The sequence below is a fragment of the Tachysurus vachellii genome, chromosome 2 (assembly GCF_030014155.1).
Source record: "Tachysurus vachellii isolate PV-2020 chromosome 2, HZAU_Pvac_v1, whole genome shotgun sequence".
Lineage (NCBI taxonomy): Eukaryota > Metazoa > Chordata > Actinopteri > Siluriformes > Bagridae > Tachysurus > Tachysurus vachellii.
This window is the reverse complement of record NC_083461.1, coordinates 5,328,071-5,351,737: the sequence shown is the minus strand read 5'-3', so window position 1 is coordinate 5,351,737 and position 23,667 is coordinate 5,328,071. Positions and strand designations below refer to the sequence as shown.

The following is a 23,667-nucleotide window of genomic DNA, read 5'->3' as shown; positions in this document are numbered from 1 at the left end:
AATAATAATAATAATAATAAAGGATAAAAATAAATAGATAAATATATAATTTTAAAAAATGAAATGAAATGAATACAATTTAAAAAAATCATAAAAATATTTACTTAAAATGTAAAATATTATATATCTATCCTTTTCCCTAACGAACAAGCCGGAGGTGACTGCAGCAAGGAAAAACTCCCTGAGCGGATATGAGGAAGAAACATTGAGAGGAACCAGGCTCAGAAGGGAACCTCATCCTCATTTGGGTGATAATGGACAGGAAATAATGTAAATGTAAAATAACAACAGATTATAATAGTGCAACCGAGAGCTCCCGAGGAACTAATGAGTCTGAGTTCAGCACAGACCTGATTACTGATAAAGACCAGACTGTACAGCTGACTGACTATGGCACCTACAATGTTTTCTTCTTTTTTTCTGTGGGAAATAATACATGATGTGTAGGAGCATGCGAACGAGATCGACCTAAGGTAAACATTTGTCTAGGCAATAATAAATAATGAACAGTCCCTTTAGTTTGCGTCACACCTCCACGGTTGGGGTCATTTTCCCACCCTGTGTCCCGTGTTGGTGGAGTTCCCATGTTCTTGTGCTCCGAGGATTTCTTCTGGGTTTCGTCCTCGAGGATATTTCACTGTAACAGACTCCCGGTTCCACTTGACCCAGTAAATAGCTGGATGGATGGTTGTGTAGATACATCTTGACCTCAGCATGATTGGAGTTGCTTTTCTTCTCACCACACGTGCAAAAAGTAATTACTGACCTTTCTCATCAACAAGCCGTTCCTTGTTCCGCTCACTGAATGTTTTTTGTCGTTATTGTTGTTTCTCACACTATTCTGTGGAAAAACTTCCGTTTCTGAAATACTTACATAAAACGAAGACCGTAAAAGGACCATTAAAAAAAAACATAAAATTAAGGTAGTGTTGACTCATTTGAGACTAACCAGAACTCCAAGGTCAAAGTGACAAAGTTTCAGCTACTCTGATGTTTGATGTGAACATTATCTGAAACTCTTCACCTTTTCGCCTGTGTCATCATAACCGTATGCATAAAGCATTCAACTTCTATAAGATAGATAGATAGATAGATAGATAGATAGATAGATAGATAGATAGATAAATACTTTATTGATCCCGGAGGAAATTCAAGCATCCAGTAGCAGAAAAACAACAAAGCAACATACAGAAAAACAAGATTATCACAACACAGTACTCCCCCACCCCCACCCCCCCCATCACCACCAACTATTTCTCATCAATTAAACTACGAGCAACAGACATTGTATTCAAGTCTGTACTGATTAAAATGTCAACCCATGTTAGTTAAAACCTGTCTATAAGGCACAGCCGAGTGTTTAGTGCAGATACAAGCAAGATTTGTGCAAACATTGGGTTGAAAAACGTGCAAATGAGGTCGTTTTTTTTTTAGATAGCTTAATGAATAAGCAGGTGTACAGGTGGTCTTAATAAAGTGGACGCACACGAACGAAGTAGTGCGTATATATTACACACAATTACACACACTACTGCTGATATATATTATACAAAAAGCATAATAGTGCACAATATTGTTATTTGCACTCCCACGCTTTATGTACATAACTGATCAGTCATATATTCTGTATTCATATTTAATACTCATTCTGTCTATAAATAATAATAATAGTTATTTAATAATGAAATAAATAATAATAATAATAATAATAACATAAAAATAAACAGATTAATATATACAATTTAAAAACAATGAAATTAATACAATTTCAAAACAATTTCAGAAAATTATGAACTTAAAATGTAAAATATTATATATCTGTTCTTATCCCTAATGAGATGAGCTGCAAGGAAAAACTCCCTGAGAGGACATGAGGAGGAAACCTTGAGAGGAACCAGGTTCAGGAGGGAACCTCATCCTCATGTGGGTGATAATGGACAGGAAATAATGTCAACATAAATAATGAAAGATAATAAACTATTTTTTTCTGATGTATGAATCTGGATCTCATAGTGACAAAATATTGAAAAGAGAAACTTTTTAAACTGTGTTATTATTATTACTACAGCAGATTGTGGTTTAAGTTTTTTAATTCCTGACGTTCTCCAGTTTGCACGTTTCTACCTCTGGGGCAAATAAAGTTGTGTTTAGAATTTCTGGGTGGAGCTTAACGGAGACACGAGCGCGCGCTTCTCTGCTGACTCGCGAGCGCTCGGTTTAGTGTCAAACACGTTCACGCGCTACCGGAGTCGGTTTCCGTCTCCTGTGTGACGAAACACAAGGCTGAGCTCACACAACTGGATTAATCGTTTATTATTAACACTCTGTTTAGTGGTTATTAGACTACATCAACTTCATTTTACGCGGTGAGTTAACTGTGGATAAACACCATGTGTGTATGTGTGTATGTGTGTATATATGTGTGTGTGTGTGTGTGTGTGTGTGTGTGTGTGTGTGTGTGTGTGTGTGTGTGTGTGTGAGAGAGAGAGTGAGAGAGTGAGTGTGTGTGTGTTTGAGTATGTGTTTGCGTGTGTTGTGTGTGAGAGAGTGTGTGTGAGTGTGAGTGTGTTTGCGTGTGTATCTGTATGTGTGTGTATGAGTGTGTATCTGTATGTGTGTATCTGTGTGTTTGTGTGTAAAACGATTCTATCCACTAGAATGAACACAGGAAGTTTGTTATTTTTACAATTCTAATATTTTAATTGTTTTAATATTAGCTTTTGAACTGAAAACAAAACAAATCCTTTCTGCTGTTGACTTTAGAGAAAAGTCACCTAAAGGTCACGTGAAAAACCACGTGTGCTTTTTAGCCGTTGTGTATTTTACAGATGTTTCCTTTGCTTGTTTTTATTTGTTCTAAGTTGTGAAGTTTCACATTTACGGTATGTGTTTATATATAAACGTATTTTCGCTTATATTTCGTTTATTTCTATCATTTTTCACGTGTTATTTTCTATCATAGTTCATTTATCACAGGAAAGTTTCACAAGACAGTGACGTGTTTATTTCTACCATGGTTACGTTATTTGTACATTAACGTTTCACATGCATACTGTGTGTGTGTGTGTGTGTGTGTGTGTGTGTGTGTGTGTGTAACGATTCTATCCACTAGAACGAACACAGGAAGTTTGTTATTGTTTACAATTCTAATATTTTAATTGTTTTAATATTAGCTTTTGAACTGAAAACAAAACAAATCAAAATGTTTCAAATGTTTGTTTTTTGTTTGTTTACAAGTGTTTTTTTTGCATAATTAAAATATTTTTACATATTATCCCCCCATGTTATTTAATTTTTCACCTGTACAATTATGTTTTCACTCTAAGGGATGATTTTCTCACCTAAATTATTCATTTAATTTCACTGATCATTTTCTTATGATTTTTTTTTCATGATTAATTTTTCACTGCAATTTTCTTTTGCACGATTTCCTTTTTTTAAGATTTTCTCCCACGATTCATTTCTATTCATGTGATTTCCTTATTTTCAGCTGTGATCTCACGTGTACAGTCCTTTCCCCATGCAATTACAGATTGTTTACGTGATGTCACGTGCGTTTATGCGAGTTCGTGCAATTTAAGTGAAACGTCTTTATTTTTGAGCTTGAAATGCACTTCTCCAGTTTTATGAAAACAAAACAACAATCACAAACGTGGTGCTGATATCTTATTAACTTTGAACAGATGTCTGTCAAATTTCTTCCAGAATAAAAAAAAAGAACTTGAAGATGATTTTTTTCTCAGCAACCTGCATACAGTCGAGTCAAATTTGAATATAACCAAACCTTGATGAATCTCCTGAGACTCCTAAGACCTGACTCTGATTTCAAACCCTCAATCAGACGCTTTCAAATTTTTTTTTCTAAAGCCGATCCAGTCCTGTTATTGATCCTGTCCTTAGGGATCTCCACCCAGATCTGCTTTTTTTTTTTTGTCCTGAACCTGCTAATGAATGGCCACAAAGCTCTCACTTAGCTTTCTGAGGTGTGTTTGGACATGAACGGCTGAAAATAGTAGCCTGGGTGTGAGTCCTGGATCTCCAGCCTATTCCCAGACAGCTACTTTACTCAGAACGCATTAAGTTAGAAATTGCAGTTTTGATGCCTAACTTTTTTTTTCCTCCTTCTTCTCTTTTAGGACCTTCAGCAAGTTCCAGGATACAAAATGATATTTACTACTTTCTTATATAAACAGGACGGGTGGAGTTGCGTCTCTTGCTTATGATGTCTAAGCCGTCGGAATAAGAAAACCCAGACTATATAGAGTGCATCTGTTAAAGGAATTAACAGCTAACGTGATGCTTGGAAAGCAAAGACATGCAGCCTGTTGTGGAGAACGTGTTGTTACGCCTATCTGAAGTCAGACCATAAATCATCAGGTTTGGACAGCAGCCATGGGTAAAGAGCAGGACCTCCTGCTGGCTGTGAAAAACGGAGATGTTCTTGCTGCTCAAAAACTTCTCGCCAAGATCAAGGCCAACCGAAACAGTAAGTGAGTGACGGCTAAGAAGCCGAGTTTTTGAAGGGAAGTCTTCGATTAGTGGAAGTTTTTGAGTTTACACACGCAGCATAATGAAGAAAAGGGCACTCAGAAAAACTTCTACTAATTTTTAATCAGCATTTCTGTTACGTCATATTTCAAGTTTCAGTTTTGGTCTTTGTTTCATTATACGTTACACATGAATAATATCTCATACACTTCAGACGAACGTCTTTTTCATCACCGTAGATCATCTCACGTTTATTTAACTTCTAACACAATCTCATTTCTGGTAAATATGTGACACCTTAAGCTTGATAACGGAACAGAAGCCTGATGTTCAATGATCGTCTTCAGCCTCTGCTGGACGCCGATGTAGTTAGTGCCGTACTTTATCGTAATTAGCCAGATTTTATGTCCTGGAAGCCTAACAAGATCAGCAAAAATCAGAGCGAACGGTCGATGAACTCCGCTAATTAGTTTATCTGATGCTTAGTCACACCCTTCAATTTAGATGCTGACCAGGAGATATTTTTGCAAAGGATGCAACAAAACATTAATTGCTTAATGATTATTCATTCATTCATCTTCTACCGCTTATCCGAACTACCTCGGGTCACGGGGAGCCTGTGCCTGTATCTCAGCCTGTATCTCAGGCGTCATCGGGCATCGAGGCAGGATACACCCTGGATGGAGTGCCAACCTATCACAGGGCACACACACTCTCTCATTCACTCATGCAATCACACACTAGGGACAATTTTCCAGAGATGCCAATCAACCTACCATGCATGTCTTTGGACCGGGGGAGGAAACCGGAGTACCCGGAGGAAACCCCCGAGGCACGGGGAGAACATGCAAACTCCACACACACAAGGCGGAGGCGGGAATCGAACCCCCAAACCTGGAGGTGTGAGGCAAACGTGCTAACCACTAAGCCACCGTGTCCCCCCTGCTTAATGATTAAATGCCAACAATTTGCAGGACATGCCGTATACTCTCGAGGGGTCTTTAGTTTTTAGGACTTGTACCTTCCTAATGTTGTTCTACATGGAAAGGTCTTTTTCGGTTTAACAATTTACCACTAATGTACCAATAGGAGTTAAAATTCAACATAGACAAATGTATTTGATATTTTGAGATTATTCTGAACTAATGTAGTGATTAGTCTATCAATTGCAATTCTAAAATAATTTCTTAGCTATGAGAAATATATCATGTTTTTTTTTCCCTTCCATTTTAGCCTGTAACTTGTTTTGCAGTGTCCCTGAGCTTCGGTCACAGTTTTATTACACTAGTAAGAACTTATCACAGCTGTTAAATAAAGTAATGACACACTTGAGGAATAAAGATCTAATTAATCATTATATTTAAATAGGTATCTACAGAATCATGTAATGGTTCTAATGTTACGTGACGTAAGGTATCGATAGATAAAATCAGGTTGTGTTGATAGACTTTGATAGAAAGAAATGAAAATGAAACTTACCATTGACTAAGAGCACATATACTAACCTTCCCGTTGGCTTTAATCGTTTTCTTCAGGGAAGTACTACATATATGGACAAATGTTTGTGGACACCTGACCATCATATGACCCATACCGTATATGTTGTCTGAAAATCCCAATCCAGAGAGATTTAGTCTTTCTTAAACTTCTGTCTTGTCTTGTCTTGTCTTGTCTTGTCTACTCTACTCTACTCTACTGGGAAAGCTTTCCACTAGATATTGGAGCGTGGCTGCTGGAATTTGTCACAAGAGCATTAATGAGATCTTGTATTAATGTCAGGTATTAAGCTCTTCCAGTGCAAACTTCAAAACACCATAGATTCACTTTCTATACAATTGTGCGCTTCCAGCTTTGTTGCAACAGATTAAGGGATGAATTAAACATGGCTCTGATGGTCTGGGGTGCACATACTTTTGGCCAAATCGTATAATATCTTATTGCGGACTCTTGTGGATCTTACTACTCATTATATGGCTTTGCTTAACACTGAATATCTAAAATTGCTAAAACTTATATCATAAGGGTGACAGAAGGTGTGCTTAGCTGTGTGCTTAGCATTCATTTTATTTTCCTTTTAGACATCACACCCTTGCACGTTCTTCTTCTGAGGAGAAGAAACATATATAAAAAAAAAAAATCACCACCAGGCAGAAACTTTTCATTTACTGGTTCAAATCAAGAGACATCCCCGTTGATCTTTACAGTATTTTGTCCACATACAGTAATTTCTAATAGTCTTCATCTTCAATTTTTATAGTACTGAAGTAGCTTTTTCTGTTTTTTTTAGTCTTTAATAAGTCAGAGCCTCAAATCTCACCCACTGTGGTGTCAGATTCACTGTGACTTCCACGGTGAACTCGGAATATTAGACAAATGCGTTTACAAAACGGAGCCGATATTTCTGTCTGCCAGATGAATTTACAGGGAAGGGCTACAAGGATTCTGTAGTCCATAAGACTACAATGAAACAAGATAATTACGCTTACTTTGCTTGTTGTGGCTTGTTCACGTCACATAGCATATTAGCACACCGGTGTTTACTCGGTTTAAAGGATCAGCTACGTTTGGATCCAAGCCATATTTTTTTTATCTGTATGCAGAAATGACTACCTCAATTAGTAGCAGGCTGTTCACGCGAGCGCGTAGAGTTTTTAATCCCGATCCCATTCTTATCAGAACAGATGGACGAAGCACTAAGAAATCTCCTCTATGAGTCATTCCATGGCTTTGTTTTAATACCTCAAAAACTCTTTAACACTCCATTATCGACTTCCTCTTTCCGTTTACCCCTGGGAGAACTCCTGATCACTTTGTGTTGACCTAACTGTAGAGTTCCGGAGCAGGGATCCGATGAAAAAGCATTGTTTATGAACGTAAACAGGAACGACTAACCATTTAACGTTCTCGTTTGTGACATATTTAGGCTAGCCTTGCAAGCCAGGTGTCTAGGACAGCTCTAGATGTACAATTAGACATTAAACATGGCCAAAGAACGATCTGCTTTTGTAGCGCGAGACAATCAGGTCAGCAGGGCAGATGACTAAATACAGGTTTTACCAAATTGCTCTGAAAAAAAAAAAAATTTTAGATGCCATTGTTTCCTGTTGAAAAAAAATAACAGGAAATGAGAAATTAGGAGCAAATAAGAATGCAGCCTATATGATTCTGAGGAACAGAAAAGAGCTCTGAGGCTGTGGTTATACTTTGGCAGTTAGTAGGATCACTGATTGACAAGCTAGCTAATTAGCAACTTAGCTAGGTAGTGTAGCTGAAGTCACGGTAGGTAATACATTTTCAGTCCAGCTGCCAATTAAACAGTTTCAATCACTTAAACCTATATACACTGTCATTGCATTCCACTGAATTTCGATAACTATGAACAAATTAATTATTTTTACAGCTGTTTTGCCTCTGTTGATTGATTGAACCCCAAATTTTAGTGTTTGAAGACGAGTCAAGAGTCAAGAAGCTTTTATTGTCATTTCAACCGAATATAGCTGATGCAGTACACAGTGAAATGAAACATTTATCCAGGACCATAGTGCATCAATAAAAACAACATAAAGCTACATAAAACAACACAGAACTAAGGACTTAAGTCAAAGCCACATAACGCAACCTAGTGCAATGGTGCGAGACAAGATGATACCTTTAAATTCAAGATACTTACAGTATGAACAAGCTCTCAGGGCTTTGCAGACACAAGCATTTGTGTATGCGGGAAAAAATAACTTTAAATAAAAAATAATTTTCCCTAGTAGGTAAGTTAAAAACAGAAATACTTAAAGTCCAGAGTGTCTACTTTTATATGAAATGTAGTGTGACACGACAAAAGACGTTCAATGTTTAACCTTGGCACAACAAAGAACAGGTAGAGATTGCATTTTCTTTTTTTGGCCTCTGGGAAAGAGAGTCCTTTGATGAAGGCAACAATGCTGTTTTAAGAACTGCATCTTGGGGATCATTTGAACGTATATGTTAACATCGGAATCGTATTTATATCAGCAGATTATTTTTAAAAATGTATCTGCATTTAGTGTTATCAAATTCTTTACATTTGTCACACTACTCCAGGTGGATTTCGTTTTATGTAGCGTCGCCTTCATTCGAGCGTATCAGCATCGGTATTACGCTGTAGGGTACATTACAAATATGACTTACTCTCAAAATCCTATCTCTCTGAATCAACCCTGATAAATGTTTAGACACAATGTGTGTAGGCGTGCATATAGTTCCAGATTGGCCTCATTTCACCTCCAGGTTGTCTTATTAAAGATACGAGCACCAGTGAGCATCACCTTGTAGACTAATTTAACCCAAGATAACTGCGTAGACCTTCTCTGTGTCTCATTTCTCAGTGGTGTTTTTATAGAAATGTGTTCCTTGGTGTATGATTGTAGTCCTGTGGGAATAGCAGTCTTGCTCTAATGAATATGTGCATGTAGTTGCTTTTGTTGTTGCCCTGCGTTAGTAGCTTTGATCCTCGCTTTATTTTTCTCTTGTGTTTTTGCAAACGACGCTCTGAATACAGGCTCTTCGGCATCTATACGCATCCTCCTACTGTATCTGTTATGTAACCAGGTGAACATACAGTAAGTAGGCCAGGGGAAAAAAAAGCTTCATAAAGCTTCTATTAATCATCCAAATCAGCCAGAAGTGCCGAAATGTGTATTGTGTCTGTAACGTGTTAAATATGCAGAGCAAAGGTGACAACTGGATTATGAATGCAAAATACAGCGTCATGCATTCGTTTTCACCTCCTTTGTAAAATGCGTAAAAGTTGAATTTTTGGACATGTAGTAGAAATGCGACTTATTACAGGTAAAGAATGTGTAATATATTATACAAATATATTATGTTTTAATACAGCAGAATTTCATTCTATTTCGTCTATTTATTTGTATAGCGCTTTTAATAATGGACATGAAAAAACTCCCTGAGATGATATGAGGAAGGAACCGTGAGAGGAACCAGGCTTAGAAGGGAACCTCATCCTCATTTGGGTGACACTGGACTGTAAATAATGTCCTTTCTACGACGGTTTGTAGTCCCGTGGAATTGTGCAACTCTACACCTCATGTTGTATGTGCAGTATAAGTCTGTCCTTTAAATACGATCGAATACTTTGCTAGACCGAAAGCTAACATACGATCCAGTCAGTGAAGCATGTTGGTGGTTGCATCATGTTAGAAATGTGTCTAATACCCCTTTTCCACCAAAAAGAACCGGGTGCTGGTTCAGAGCTAGCGCTGGTGCTGGTTCAAAGTTGGTTCCACTTGCGAACCTTCTAAGAACCGGTTTGCCTTTCCACCGGCTAGAGAGCCGTCACAGAGCCGAGTCTGACGTCACTGTATACGTGTCACGTTACACAGCAATGTTAGCGCAGCAGCGGCAAACACAAACACATCAACAACAATGGCGGATGTTGCTTTACTGTTAATGCTCATGGCTTTGTGAACCTACATTAACATCCAAACGCGGCGAATCCAATGTGTATGTTCAGCTCCATGTAATCTGTATAAACGGAGGTTGTTATCGAGAAAGTACATAACATTATTTTATCATTAACACAGAAAAGGTTAGCCTTAGCATGTCGCTACTTACTATCATGTGTGCTGATAATGTATCATATTGCGGTAAAGTAAAAGTGTATTAAACATTAGTATACTTAAGGTACATTATCAAATGCGCTAACAGTAGCCCCACCCACAGCCCCGCCCACAGCCCCGCCCACAGCCCCTGACACAAGCGGTTCTTAAGTCTAGACCAGCAACGTTTTGGTGCTACTTAAGAACCACTTTTCCTGGTTCAGAGCCGGTGCTTTGGCTGTCGAAAAAGAAAGAACTGGTTCTAAATTAGGCTCCAAACCAGCACTCAAACTGCCTCGGTGGAAAAGGGGCACAAGATACACCTTTAGACAGGACAACAGCACTAATATACTGCCATAGGTAGTGTGGAGTGCTTCAAAACCAGGAACCTGATGTTTTAAAATTGACCAGTCACAGCTATAAGCTGCACGTCTCCATCCAGTTCCATCTTTAACACTACGTTAAGAAAAATAGTTCAGGGTTTATACTTAAGCGAAATTCTTTAGACTAATAAAATTGTACCTTTGTGTTTTCTGTAATGTCATTTAAAGTTTTCTTTTCTTGACATCACAACACAACACAACAACGGGGCTTATGTGTTTCTTTCTAGATCGATTTTTCAACATCATTTTCTTTCTTTCCCTCCATTTGTGCTGTCCGTTCCCTTCACTTCCTGCTGCGACCGTACGACGTCACAGGATTGATTGCGGAGGGTTTGCTGTGTTTACATAGCCTGCGAGCTTCATACATCACTACGGCTATTACGCGTACGCTCCGTCGTGGCCTGGCAGAACAAACATCTCGCCATCCTGTGTTGAAATACAGGAGGTGGGGAAGGTTCAACAATTCACAACAAGCTCAGAAAAAGATAAATTACTCGGTGTCTCTAGCAACCCACAACCTTAGACAAATGCCGACACAAACAATAGGCCACATGTCTGTTCTAAGAACTTCAGCTGTGGGAAGAACCCAGATTCATTATTTAATTAAGGCATACTTATTCGATGGTGCAGATTTACCAATTTATTTCACCTTCATGTTTAAACCTGCCGACATACAGGTATGACCCGTTTTCAGAACCCGTTTTTTTCTGCTTTTTAAAGTAAATTGATGTTATAATTCCTTATATTTTGTTGTTGGTGGTGTGAATGTGAAGGTGTAATAGATTCACATCACAGGACAAAATAAAGGAGAAGGAAAACTCTAGGAATGCTTCCATCATGGCCCAGATGGCTTGGTTAAATCCATTGTGTTAGACTAAGGAAAGAATAATACTCCTTTCCTGTTTTGCTGGAGATAATGTTGTTCTAAAAACAAGGTTAAAGCCCACGTATAGACAGTGTCGTCCCCCATGTCCTCCTTTTCACTACAGGGACTTCTGTTCTACCGTCGAATTATTTTCAGCTCATGTCCTCTACTTCACAGCATCATGTCCTCTTACAGGTATTGATCAGTTAATTGGTCAGAGGCTAAGGAAGCTTTAACTCAACCCTTTTTTTTTTTTTTTTTCCCAGAGGCGAGAAAATGGACTTTGCTCTTGTTTTTGTTGTGTCCATGTTCAGTACTAAACGTCTTTGTCATGTCTCACTCCACAGCGGTGGTTAATATAAAGCTCATATGAAAGTAGACACTCAGGACTTTAAGAATTTGTAGTATGTTTTCTTTTTGGGAGTTTTTTTTCTACACACAAATGTTTGTATCTTTAAAGTAAATGGTGATATCAAACCCAGTCCTGGTCACCGGGATGCCCTAAGTGCTGTTTCACGAGCACCTAAAATTTAAAGGCGTTATTTACATTTACAGCATTAAGCAGATGCACTTATCCAGAGCGACTTACATTTTATCTCATTTTTATACAACTGAGCAATTGAGGGTTAAGGGCCTTGCTCAGGGGCCCAGCAGTGGCAGCTTGGTGGACGTAGGAATCGAACTTACAACCTTCCGATTTGTAGCCCAACACCTTAACCACTAGGCTACCACATACCACATGGTTATTTCCAACCACTAAAATTCTGTGTAAGGTTCGGTAACAGAGGGAAAAACAAACGACTTGTGGCTAGAAAGTAAATCATTTGTTTACACTGATTGAAAATGTCCCACAAGTCCATTTTCATTCCTCTGAACTTTGTACTTTAGACACAAGCGAATAGGAAACTTATGCCGTGTGAAGTGACTGATAGAGAAAGGAAGGAAGTGAAGATTTCAACCCAAGAGTAAGGGTCGTCTTTCTGAAAGTCTGGCAACGTGAAATTCCTTTCTCTGGATAAGTAGGCAGCATAAGACCACATTTACATTCAGCGGAAGTTATTAGTCAACGGATATAAACGAGACGGTTTGGAACGTTTTTGTTCCACAGTGGAGCGTCACATTAACACTTTTAACTAACACGACGAACTCTGAACAGATAAGATTCACTGGTTTTGAACGTGAAGCAAATGAACATGAAATTGTCCTTTTTTTTTTTTTTTCTTTTTTGTCTTGTACCTGATATTATGTATGCGTTTTTCACATGGGCTCAGGTTTGGATTAGAATCTAGTTCGCATGTATGTTCCTTTGCTTGCTATTCTTGTGTTTAAGTAGGAAGTGTGAGAGATGAAGTCGCACTTTTTATCGAGACGGTATAATCGCATAGCCACACGTCCTCATGGATTTAGTCGCTGCTCTGGGCTGTAAGCCAGCGCTGACACTCAGCTGGCTATGTATGGAGAAAGAATTACGCTCTGCCTCACTTTATATCCCGACCTGCAGACGTGGAATCCTGAAGCGGTTCCATAGTGTTTCAGGCTAAAAATTAGCTCAGCGGTTAACGTCAGATCTACGGTCAAATTTAAAGTCTGCCACAAATCTGCAGTTGGGTGTTTGAGCAACAGTGAACTCGGTCTACATCTTTTGTGGATGTTTTGCTCCACTCTTGTGTAAAAGTTTTTTTTTTTTTTTTTTTTTTTTTTTTTTTGGGTTGTGTGTAGAATTGTTAGATCCAAAGTTTTTCTGTTTTGTTCAGCTGCTGCTATGGAATTACATTTTGTGGCTTGGTGTTTCAAATGTGAACCCCTGCTCATAATAGTATGTGACATTCCCAGTGTTTTGTTTGTAGATGGTTTCCAGAACACATGTACAGCACAGGAGATTACCTGTACATGGTTGATTGGTTAACCGATTAGATGATTAACCGGTTGACTGACTCGAAACCTAGATATCTGACTAACTAACTGACTGACTGATTAAGTCATTATGAAATAAGTAAGCAACTGACAAGATAACTAAGTAACCGACAGGCTGACTGAGTAATCATGAAATAAGTAGGTGACTGACTAATTAACTAACTAACTGACTGACCACCAGACTGATTAAATTGCTACTGAACTAACTAGTTGATTGACTAGATAACCAAGTATATGACTTGGTTGACTGACTCACTGTCTAATCAATCCAGTAATGATCAGGCTAGGCAACTGACTAGATAAACTAAACTACGGGTTGAATAAAATGCTAATAACCAACTAACTAATTACTGATTAACTTGACTGTGGGTGTGACTGGCGATACAGCCATGGAAAAAAGAACGTTCATTCTTCTTTAATTTTTTTTAAAAATTTATATAATTATTATTATTATTATTATTATTATTATTATTATTATTATCAGGGCTTAATTAACATTAGTATGTAACGTCTATAAAGAAAACAAAGAATCTCAATGTGACCACAAAAAAAAAAAAATTAATATCTGGGCATTTTTTTTGAAAAAGTAAACAGCTATTAAAAAATGAAGTGACCTGTAAAACCATCTTTATGAAGGATAACTTGAAGGAGTTTATCAGATTCTCACATTTTTGGAGGTATATGGGACCACTGTAGAAGGAGGTTGGTGAGGGCCACACAATTGGTATTTAGTCCCTGAAGGACGGCGAACTTTCTACTTCGTGGTGTAGATTCGTTACAGATATGTGAAAGTGTTTAGGCAATCCCAGGGTATTTAACACCCCTACAATAGGAAGTAAATGGGCTGGTGTTAGGTTTAGGTCACATCATCATCATGCTCATTGTGTGTACATTTCTGTACCAAGTGAACTTTGTTAATTGACTGCGGCCCATTTACCAAAGAGATGCCCGCATACGATATGGCACACCATCTAAAGAGAAAAGACCACTGTTGATTGATACAAAGACTGTTTGTGTTAAAATGTGTGTGTGTAATGCGTATGTAAAGGGGAGAGAGAGAGAGAGAGAGAGAGAGAGAGAGAGAGAGAGAGAGAGAGAGACACTGGGTGGGTGAGCAATGTCTGGAATGTTGGATCATGTTGAAACTTGAACTCTCTTTAAAAAAAAAAAAAAAAAAAAAAGGCCCACAGCAACCATTTCAGTGCCACATCTTTTCCATCCCCTGCTGTAATTTGTAAAGTTCAGACAGGCGTCTGTAGATGGAGTGCCCACTGCCCGCTGGCCATGGCATGCAGATTTATAGGGAGGCTCTGTGGCAGCACAACGGGCTCTGTGATCAGGCCTTCACGAGTGGGACGAGGTTGAAAAAGCGTGTACAATATTTGCCATCCATCTGTCCAAATTCATCAGACGTTCATTTCTGTTGACTGTCGAAACATGCATCGTGCTTTGAACACATGCTGGACCATATTAAATTCACCACCATGTTTTATAGGAGATATATATGTATATATATATATATATATATATATATATATATATATATATATATATATATATATATATATATATATAAGGAGGCAAAGAGGTTAGGGGCATTAATTGAGTTTGAGGACATTAAATGTAAAATAGGAGGAAAAGAGTTTGGGGCATTAATTTCAGTTTAGGGACATTAAATGTAGAAAAAGAGGCAAATAATTTAGGGAGGGGGCATTAACTGAGGTTGAGGACATTAAATGTAAAAAAGGAGGAGAAGAGGTTGGGGTATTAATTGTGGTTGAGGATATTAAATGTAAAAAAGTAGGAAAAGAGGTTGGGGTATTAATAGAATTGACATATATGCTATGGCTGATCAGTGAATAGCCTTAACCTCTGCAAACAAACAAACATTACACTGAAAAATGGCAGCCATTATTGGTTTATTTATTCCTTTTATATAGTAAATGTTTTTTGAATTGAATGTTGACTTGAGAAGTAGCTCACTCAATAAACCAAAGAAAAGAAAAGATGAACTATAACATTGAACCCACCTGCCAATCATTGTGTAGCTCCTCCTCGTGCCACCAAAACTGTGACGCACATTTACAGCATTTGGCAGAAGCTCTTACATTTATCTCATTTATACAGCTGAGCAATTGAGGGTTACGGGCCTTGCTCAGGGGCCCAGAAGGGACTGCTTGGTGGCCCTGGGATATGAACTCACAACCTTCCGATCAGTAGTCCAACACCTTAACCACCAAGCTACTGTACCACGTCCCCTCGTCTTTATGTCAGAACCAGCATGAACCTTTTCAGCAGATTGTTCTGCTGTAGATGTTCTGTGGTATTTTACTCCCAATGCTCATCAACAAGTCTTGATATCACTCATGATCCTGTCTCTTTGTTTTTCTTTTCCTCAGCTGGGAAGCGAAGCTACGTCCACGTTCAAACCATTTTGCATTATCACATGTAAATATTTTCCAGTCCACTGTATTAAAATGCATTTTGATATCTGTCTAGCCTCAAGGGCTTGGCGTGAAATATGTTCCGTATGTGACATTATTATTTACTTCTATCTACCAACGAAGCGCTTCATTAAACGTCTTTTGGAGAGCTTTTACTAGAAACGTGATCTTTACGTTATCCTGAAATGGCCTCAAACGATATTAGTTCAGACGTGTAAAAGCTTCTTACGTGACCGAGCCGAACCTTGACTGGATACAAAAGGAAAATGACACCAAACCCTAAAGAGGAAGTTTGTTTCCTTGAGCAAGTCTTCTCAGATTTTTAGATTTCAGGGTATTTAGTTGATGCTATCTCACTACACACTCAGGTCTGCACACGTTTTACTTAGTCATAACCAAACCATATGAAAATCATTGTAATTTCATGTAGCTGACTTCGAGTCACACCCACAGGTTAACACTGTACATTGTACTGTTGCATAAATAAAGGCTTAACCTTAACTGTTATTTACAGTCTTTGTCATGTTTATATTCCAACATGGTTCCACTCTGAGCTATCAGGAACAATAGTTTAGAGCTGACATTAAAATATTTGACTGGAAATACATTTGCATAATTTATCCCATTTTACCAGTGTGTTTACTGGCATTCCAGTCTGCCGGAGAAATGGAAATGGATTAATGGGAATTTCGATCATTATAAAAAAAACAAACGGATGATTTTTCTGGCTGTGAGTCTGATTCAAAATGAATCAGGACTCCGTTGGCTTTCAGTGTGAGACACGGTGTTTTTCCCTCTGTCGATAACCTTACACTTAATTTTAGTGGATGAAGATTGTTAGATGCTTATGAACAAGAACTTTGGGAATCTCAGAGAGACGAAATGGGTTTGATGGCAACATTTACTCTGAAGATCTGTACTTTTAAAATGTACTTTTTAAATTAAGAAATAAACATGACATGAGTGTGACATGACAGAGAAATTCAACATGTGCAAATCCAAAACGGTCGCAAATGCCATATTTTTTCCTCTGGGGGGGGAAAGAGTTAATGATTTTTCCAATTTATTTGTATAGCGCTTTTAACAATGGACCTCTTCTCAAAGCAGCTTTAAAGAACATAAGATATATTGCAAAAAGTACCAAAAAAAATGTAAACATTCCCATGAGAAAATAGTTCTTTTTCTGGTTGTTTTATATAACATCTAACGATCAAAATGGTTTTTAGCACATGCAGTAACGTGCACAGATAATGATAATTAAAAAAACAATAATGTGAAACAGATCATTTCATACCCTTAGGTCAAAATGAAAAACGCAGGAATATGGACAAGCAACAAAAATGGTAAGATAGTATTCTTGTTTTCGGAGTGATGTGGTAGCACAGCGGTTAAGCTGTTGGCCTACTGATCAGAAGGTTGCAAGTGGAACCCCAGGTTCAATAATGTCCCTTTTCCACCGAGGCAGTTTGATTGCTGGTTCGGAGCCTAATTTAGAACCAGTTCTTTCTGTTTCGACAGCCAAAGCACCGGCTCTGAACCAGGAAAAGTGGTTCTTAAGTAACACCAAAACGTTGCTGGTCTAGACTTAAGAACCGCTTGCGTCAGGGGCTGTGGGCGGGGCTACTGTTAACGCATTTGATAATGTACCTTAAGTATACTAATGTTTAATACACTTTTACTTTACCGCAATATGATCAATTATCAGCACACATGATAGTAGGTAGCTACATGCTAAGGCTAACTTTTTTCTGTGTTAATGATAAAAATAACGTTATGTACTTTCTCGATTACAACCTCCGTTTATACAGATTACATGGAGCTGCACGTACACGTTGGATTCGCCGCGTTTGGATGCCAATGTAGGTTCACAAAGCCATGAGCATTAACAGTAAAGCAACATCCGCCATTGTGTTTGTGTTTGCCGCTGCTGCGCTAAAGTATACAGTGACGTCAGACTCGGCTCTGTGATGCTCTCTAACCGATGGAAAGGCAAACCGGTTCTTAGAAGGTTCGCCAGTGGAACCAACTTTGAAAAAGCTCCAGCACTCCGAACCAGCACCTGGTTCTTTTTGGTGGAAAAGGGGTACAAGTTACCACCATTGGGACCCTGAGCCAGGTCCTTAACCCTCGATTGTTCAGTTGGATTAAAAAAAAAATTTTGCTCTGGATAAGGGCGTCTGTCAAATGCTGTAAATGTAGTTACAACCTTTTTGCAATTAATTAGCCACATGATCTTAGTATAAATTTGTTTCTGGAAGATCCCAGAGTTCTGGAAAATTATTGTTTAGGGTTTGTTCATAAAAATGAAAAAAGTAAAAAGAATTTGGCGCATCCATGAGTCTGTTTCTCAGGAAAAGACAGCGTGCGGTTAACTGTGGTATTACACAGGGCCTTTTTACACCTGGTCACTTCATGTGTTTTCTCTGATCCGATAGCTATCTGATTGGTTAAAACTGTTCCATTTACATTAGGCCACATAAATGCGTCTCGGCGAATCGGATATCGATCTGATCTTTCTACTCCCGCCCAAAATGCAAATATATTTTACCTCATTTCCCGGGGTAATTGAAATGGAACACGTTTTGGTGAATGCGGTTTTCAGAATGCAATCAAAAAGAAGACGAAAAAACCCGCTTCGACGGTTATGCTACAAAAAACAGCGTTTACATTTATTTGTTTCTGGTGAGTCGTGAGTCACTTGCGAGTGACGCACTTCCGTTTTGGAGGAGTATAACGCTGACGTATGTGGCTTGAACAACCACATTCATTTACACCTGTCCAGTTTCATCTGAAATGCGTCCCAGACCACCTCCTGAAGGGGTTTGAACGATCGGATTTAAATCCGTCTCGAAAACGTTTAGGAGGGCATTTAGACCTGGTCTTTTTACCGTCGGGTAGCTATCTGATCACAGAAAACGCATGAAGTGATCAGGTGTAAAAAGCCCCTCAGAGAAGCAACCAAGAGGCCAAAGGATGCTTCCACCACCATGCTTCACTGGATCTATTCTTTTACAGCCACAAACTATTCAAACCTCGAACTAGCTGACACACTTTTGAATCTTTTAACTTTTGAAACACACCATTTTACTTGTTTTATACTGTGTTAAAAATGATGTTATAAGGTTTCTAAGGTTGGATCTGGTGTGTAATAATTAGCAATGAAAGAACACGATATATTAAATCTTATATATATTAAATGATGATAAACTATTTCTTTTCAAGCTATTTCAATTTTGTTGAATGAATAGTGTCACCTTGTCACCTTGTTTTAGGAAACCGCTACTTTTGATTTAAGCCACTATTCATTTGTAAAACAGACAGTAGTCGGGTCGGTCCACAGCTCCCAGCTCAGAGATTTACTCGTATGCCAAACGACGTGGGGTGGAAGTATTTGCTGCATTTTGTGTTTTTACTCCCACCAAATTTTTTGGAAGGAAGAAACAATCATTAGAGGCACAGGGATCCTTCAGTGTGCATGAGGAAGAGGAAGAGGGAAGAGGGACGCTGGAAGCTGTTTTTTTTTTTTTTTTTTTTTTGCGAAAGTTTATTGAGTGTTTAAGCAAGTGTGGATGTGAGACTGGGTAGCTGGGGTTGATGACTGAAGTAAGTGGATAACTGAGTGAGGCCTTGGAGTAGACAGGATGGGGCAGGTGGCTGTGTGTGTACTGACTGGTGAGTAAGTGTGCAGCTATGTGTTTAACCCAACGTCAACGTTTCTCTTAATTCTTCAGACACTAAGCAAGTCTGAGCCTATTGAATTAAATATTTCCTTTGATTTGCTCGCATCAGCGATCTGCTTTCTACCTACATCAATCATCGCATATAGCCTAACATTTACACAGCAGACTTTTCTAGTGACTTTTATGAGGACATTAATGGGTTTGTCTGGAATGAAAGACACTCTACAGGGTCTCATCATGTGTGCAGATATGAGAGTTCAGAATCTCTGTGTGTGTGTGTGTGTGTGTGTGTGTGTGTGTGTGTGTGTGTGTGTGTGTGTGTGTGTGTGTGTGTGTGTGTGTGTGTGTGTGTAAAGGTACAGGATCTTTTTATGATAAAAGCTGGAGAACGTAGCAGCAACAGACTTCCATGCTTTGTTCAGTTGTTGACAGTTTCGACACATCTCTCGTTCGGCATCTCTTCACTCAGGCGACCTAGATCACGTTTCATGTGTCGTTTCCGTCTAGCCATTTTGCACGACACGCTTTATTATTAACGTCGCCGTACGAACGAGCCGAAACAACTAAGCGACTCGGCTTCATCAACTAAGCATAGAGCAGAACATCTAAGTCACTTCATTACATGAAAGAAAAAAAAAGTGTGTTATGCAAACATTTAATAAATATACGATGGAAATTGTGCAGTTCGGCAACTTAAAAGGGATCAAAAAATTCGGTAGTTCAGGAGCTTAGGTTTAAACAAATGGCTTTTTAACCGATATCTGCGATTAGAGTGGAATATAGATAAGGAATCAAACCAAAAAGAAAATAATTGTGTTGACATCTTGAAGTTGATTATTTTACTCTGACAGCATGTCCTGAAGCAAAAACAACGCTTTTGTCAAATTGGCAAGAAACCGGAAATTATTTATTTTTCTTTTTGATGAATAAAAAAGGAAATAAAATAATAATAATAAAAAAAAAAAAAGAATCCGGTCCTTTCAAGGCGATCGCTATAAATGCTAAAATGAAACCCAAACTATGCTCTGGCTGCAGAAATAACAGGGTTTCCTCCTCAGCACTGGGATTGAAAATTACAGAGAAGATAAGAGCCTTGGCGTTTTTCTCACAGAAAAACAAACTCGAACTAAATATAAGCAGGCTGTTGGATTTCCTTCAGTCTTTGCGGTCTGCATGCAGTTAGAGAGCGAGCTATTCATAGACACTCATTTACAGAGTTGAAAAGTTGCTGGAAACAACATCCACGTTATTCTGGAGGTTAGGTTCTTGGCTTGAAGGCAAACCACTCCTAATTTGGTTAGTTACGCACCTACATGGTCATGAAGTCACAGTCAGCATTGTTTGGACAGAGTACAGGAGCGAGGCTATGTGCAAGCGCTGGCTTATCCCTCTGATGACAACGCTATTGAGTTTCAGATACTCATCCAGAAGCATTCCTTTAACGTGTAATCATTCGGCAGATATTTCAATCCAAACAAATTCACACGGCAGGAAGGAATCCGAACCGAACACGACGTTTTCGGGCCACCGTTACAGAACCCAAGCCAAATTAAACGTCAAAAAAAACAACCGGTGTAGAAATCCACAATAGGAACGTCATCGATCTGCTGCTGTATCATCTGGGCGGAAACCCGATGAGCTGTAACCATGAAACAAGTGCCTTCATGCCGGGATCGTTTGTTAGTCATTTTTTTACCAGGAAATTTAAGATCATTTTTGCAATCAGAGATTAACACTAGGGGGGCACGGTGGCTTAGTGGTTAGCACGTTCGCCTCACACCTCCAGGGTTTGGGGGTTCGATTCCCGCCTCCACCTTGTGTGTGTGGTGTTTGCATGTTCTCCCCGTACCTCGGGGGTTTCCTCCGGGTACTCCGGTTTCCTCCCCCGGTCCAAAGACATGCATGGTAGGTTGATTGGCATCTCTGGAAAATTGTCCGTAGTGTGCGATTGCGTGAGTGAATGAGTGTGTGTGTGTGCCCTGCGATGGGTTGGCACTCTGTCCAGGGTGTATCCTGTCTTGATGCCCGATGACGCCTGAGATAGGCACAGGCTCCCCGTGACCCGAGGTAGTTCGGATAAGCGGTAGAAAATGAGTGAGAGTGAGAGAGAGATTAACACTATATGATGATGTGTTTTATTTCTATTCATGATCGATCTGACTTCATCTTCTTTCGTCTTCTCCTTGTGTTCGCAGAGTTACTCAGCTCAACCAAGAAACTGAACGTCAACTACCAGGACACAGACGGGTAAGTGTTCAGGTGCTCAGGTGACGCGTCCCGAATTCCATACTTCTACACTATTCTACAGCGTTGTGCAGAATAAATAGTGTGAGTGTTAGTCTTACAAATGTCTTTAGAAATTCAACTTAGTCATTGTGCTAAAGATAGCGGTGTCCCGTTGCGTGCTTCTGACATCATTTGCAATTGAGTGGTAAATGGCTTATTCTTCCAGTTACTATAGAAACCTTCTAAAATAAATTCGTACAATATACGGTAGGGAACATTGTGTAAGTTTGGAGTATGCCATTAAATGACGTGACGTGACATACGGCTAAGTACGGTGACCCATACTGAGAATTCGTTCTCTGCATTTAACCCATCCAAAGTGCACACACACAGCAGTGAACACACACACACACCGTGAACACACACCCGGAGCAGTGGGCAGACAGTTATGCTGCGGCGCCCGGGGAGCAGTTGGAGGGGTTCGGTGCGTTGCTCAAGGGCACCTCAGTGCCCGAGACTCGAATCCACAACCTTAGGGTTAGGAGTCAAACGCTCAAACCATTAGGCCACGACTTCCCCCATTTACGACACATCTTACAAAAAGATGATGATTTTTCGTCATATCGATTCCAGCGCATACCACATTTCCTGTCATGTCATAGTTACATAGTATATAGTTCACATGAGAGAAAAAAGGAAAGGAAATAGGAAAAGAAACGAAAGCTAATCCATTCCATCCATGGGGAAGAGAGGCCGTACACAGCTGAACTTTGACCTTTGGTTTTGAACCAATTTAAAAAAAAAGAAAAATGAAAACGGTTGAATTGTCGCTTCCGCCTAGCTTCGTCCTTAACGGTTTGTTATGTTTCTTGACACCCGTCTGAAAGAAAAAAAATCCTGACCAGCGTGTACGAATATTATCTATAACCGTTTTTAAAAAGGTCATTTATAAAAATACTTCCAAATGAATGACATTTACTCTTAAGGTAATAATGAGGAAAAGAAAAAAGGAAAGAAAAACGGCAAACGAAAGGAAAAAAAAGAATGGAAAGGAAAGAAAAGAAAAAAAGGGAAAATGGAAAAGAAAGGAAAGGGAACAATGGAATGGAAAAGAAAGAAAAAGGAAAGAAAAGGAAAGGGGGAAAAAAGAAAGAAAAAAGGGAAAATGGAATGGAAAAGAAAGGAAAGGAATAAGGAAAAGAAAGAAAAGGAAAAAGGGAAAATGAAAAGAAAAGAAAGGGAACAATGGAATGGAAAAGAAAGTGGAAAGGAAAGGAAAGGGGGGAAAAAAGGAAGAAGAAAAAGAAATGGAAAAGAATTAAAATAAAAATTGAAAGGGAAGAAAAGGAAAGGAAAAAAGAAACAAGAAAAGGAAAGGAACATTAAAGGAAAGGGAAAGGAAAGGTTCTGCTCAGTTCTGAATGTTCTGTATTACCATGAGGGAATCTGGTAGATTATGAAAATAAGAAATGAGGAATACTTTATTTCACTGTCCTATTTACAGAGGAATAATTTAATCAACGAGTCTCTTCATGATTCGCTTCGTGTAAAGCTAAAATGAAAGCCTCGGTATTAAAAAAAAGGGTTTTAAAGAAGGGACCAGATTCCTTCCCTGCTCTCACAGGGCTCTCCAGAAGCAGGGCTAGGAACCTGAGAAGGACAGGAGCATGTAGCATGTCCTGTCCCTCAGACCTGACCCAGGCAGGGCAGATCAGGGTGCAGGAGAGTGGAGTGGTGTTGAGTGGAGTGGTGTTGAGTGGAGTGGTGTTGATCCCAGCGCTAATTTGTGATTTCATGAGCAGAGCTAAGAAACGGCTTCCTCAGGGAGCAGCAGCCGAGGAAGAGGAAAAACATTTTATTATTCATCACTGCCACTAGCACTGTGCAGCTCTTTTACCTCTTCTCCTCTTCATTGTTTGCTTTTCTTCTTTTGAAATGAATGCATTCATTAATTAACAGTTTGTCTGCCTGTTCGGTTTTTGTGAAAACAATAGCTGACAGTGTAGCTGAGGTAAAGCATTTAAGTGTTTTAGAGACCAAAGTCTGCATTCTTCAGATGTGTGTCAGTCATTAATCACA

The 23,667-nt window shown here is 39.0% G+C and overlaps 1 protein-coding gene across 3 annotated transcripts in view; it reads left to right on the top strand.

Moving 5' to 3' along the window:
- The first annotated feature begins 2,199 nt into the window (after positions 1–2,199).
- LOC132862518 (caskin-2-like) overlaps positions 2,200–23,667 on the top strand; it is a 62,867-nt gene continuing 41,399 nt past the window's right edge. For all 3 annotated transcript variants that reach the window (XM_060894579.1, XM_060894569.1, XM_060894562.1), the window contains exons 1-3: positions 2,200–2,366; positions 4,137–4,486; positions 21,558–21,609. In XM_060894579.1, the coding sequence (XP_060750562.1) occupies positions 4,393–4,486; positions 21,558–21,609 (146 nt within the window). In that variant the 5' untranslated portion in view covers positions 2,200–2,366; positions 4,137–4,392. The remainder of the gene's footprint in view (positions 2,367–4,136; positions 4,487–21,557; positions 21,610–23,667) is intronic.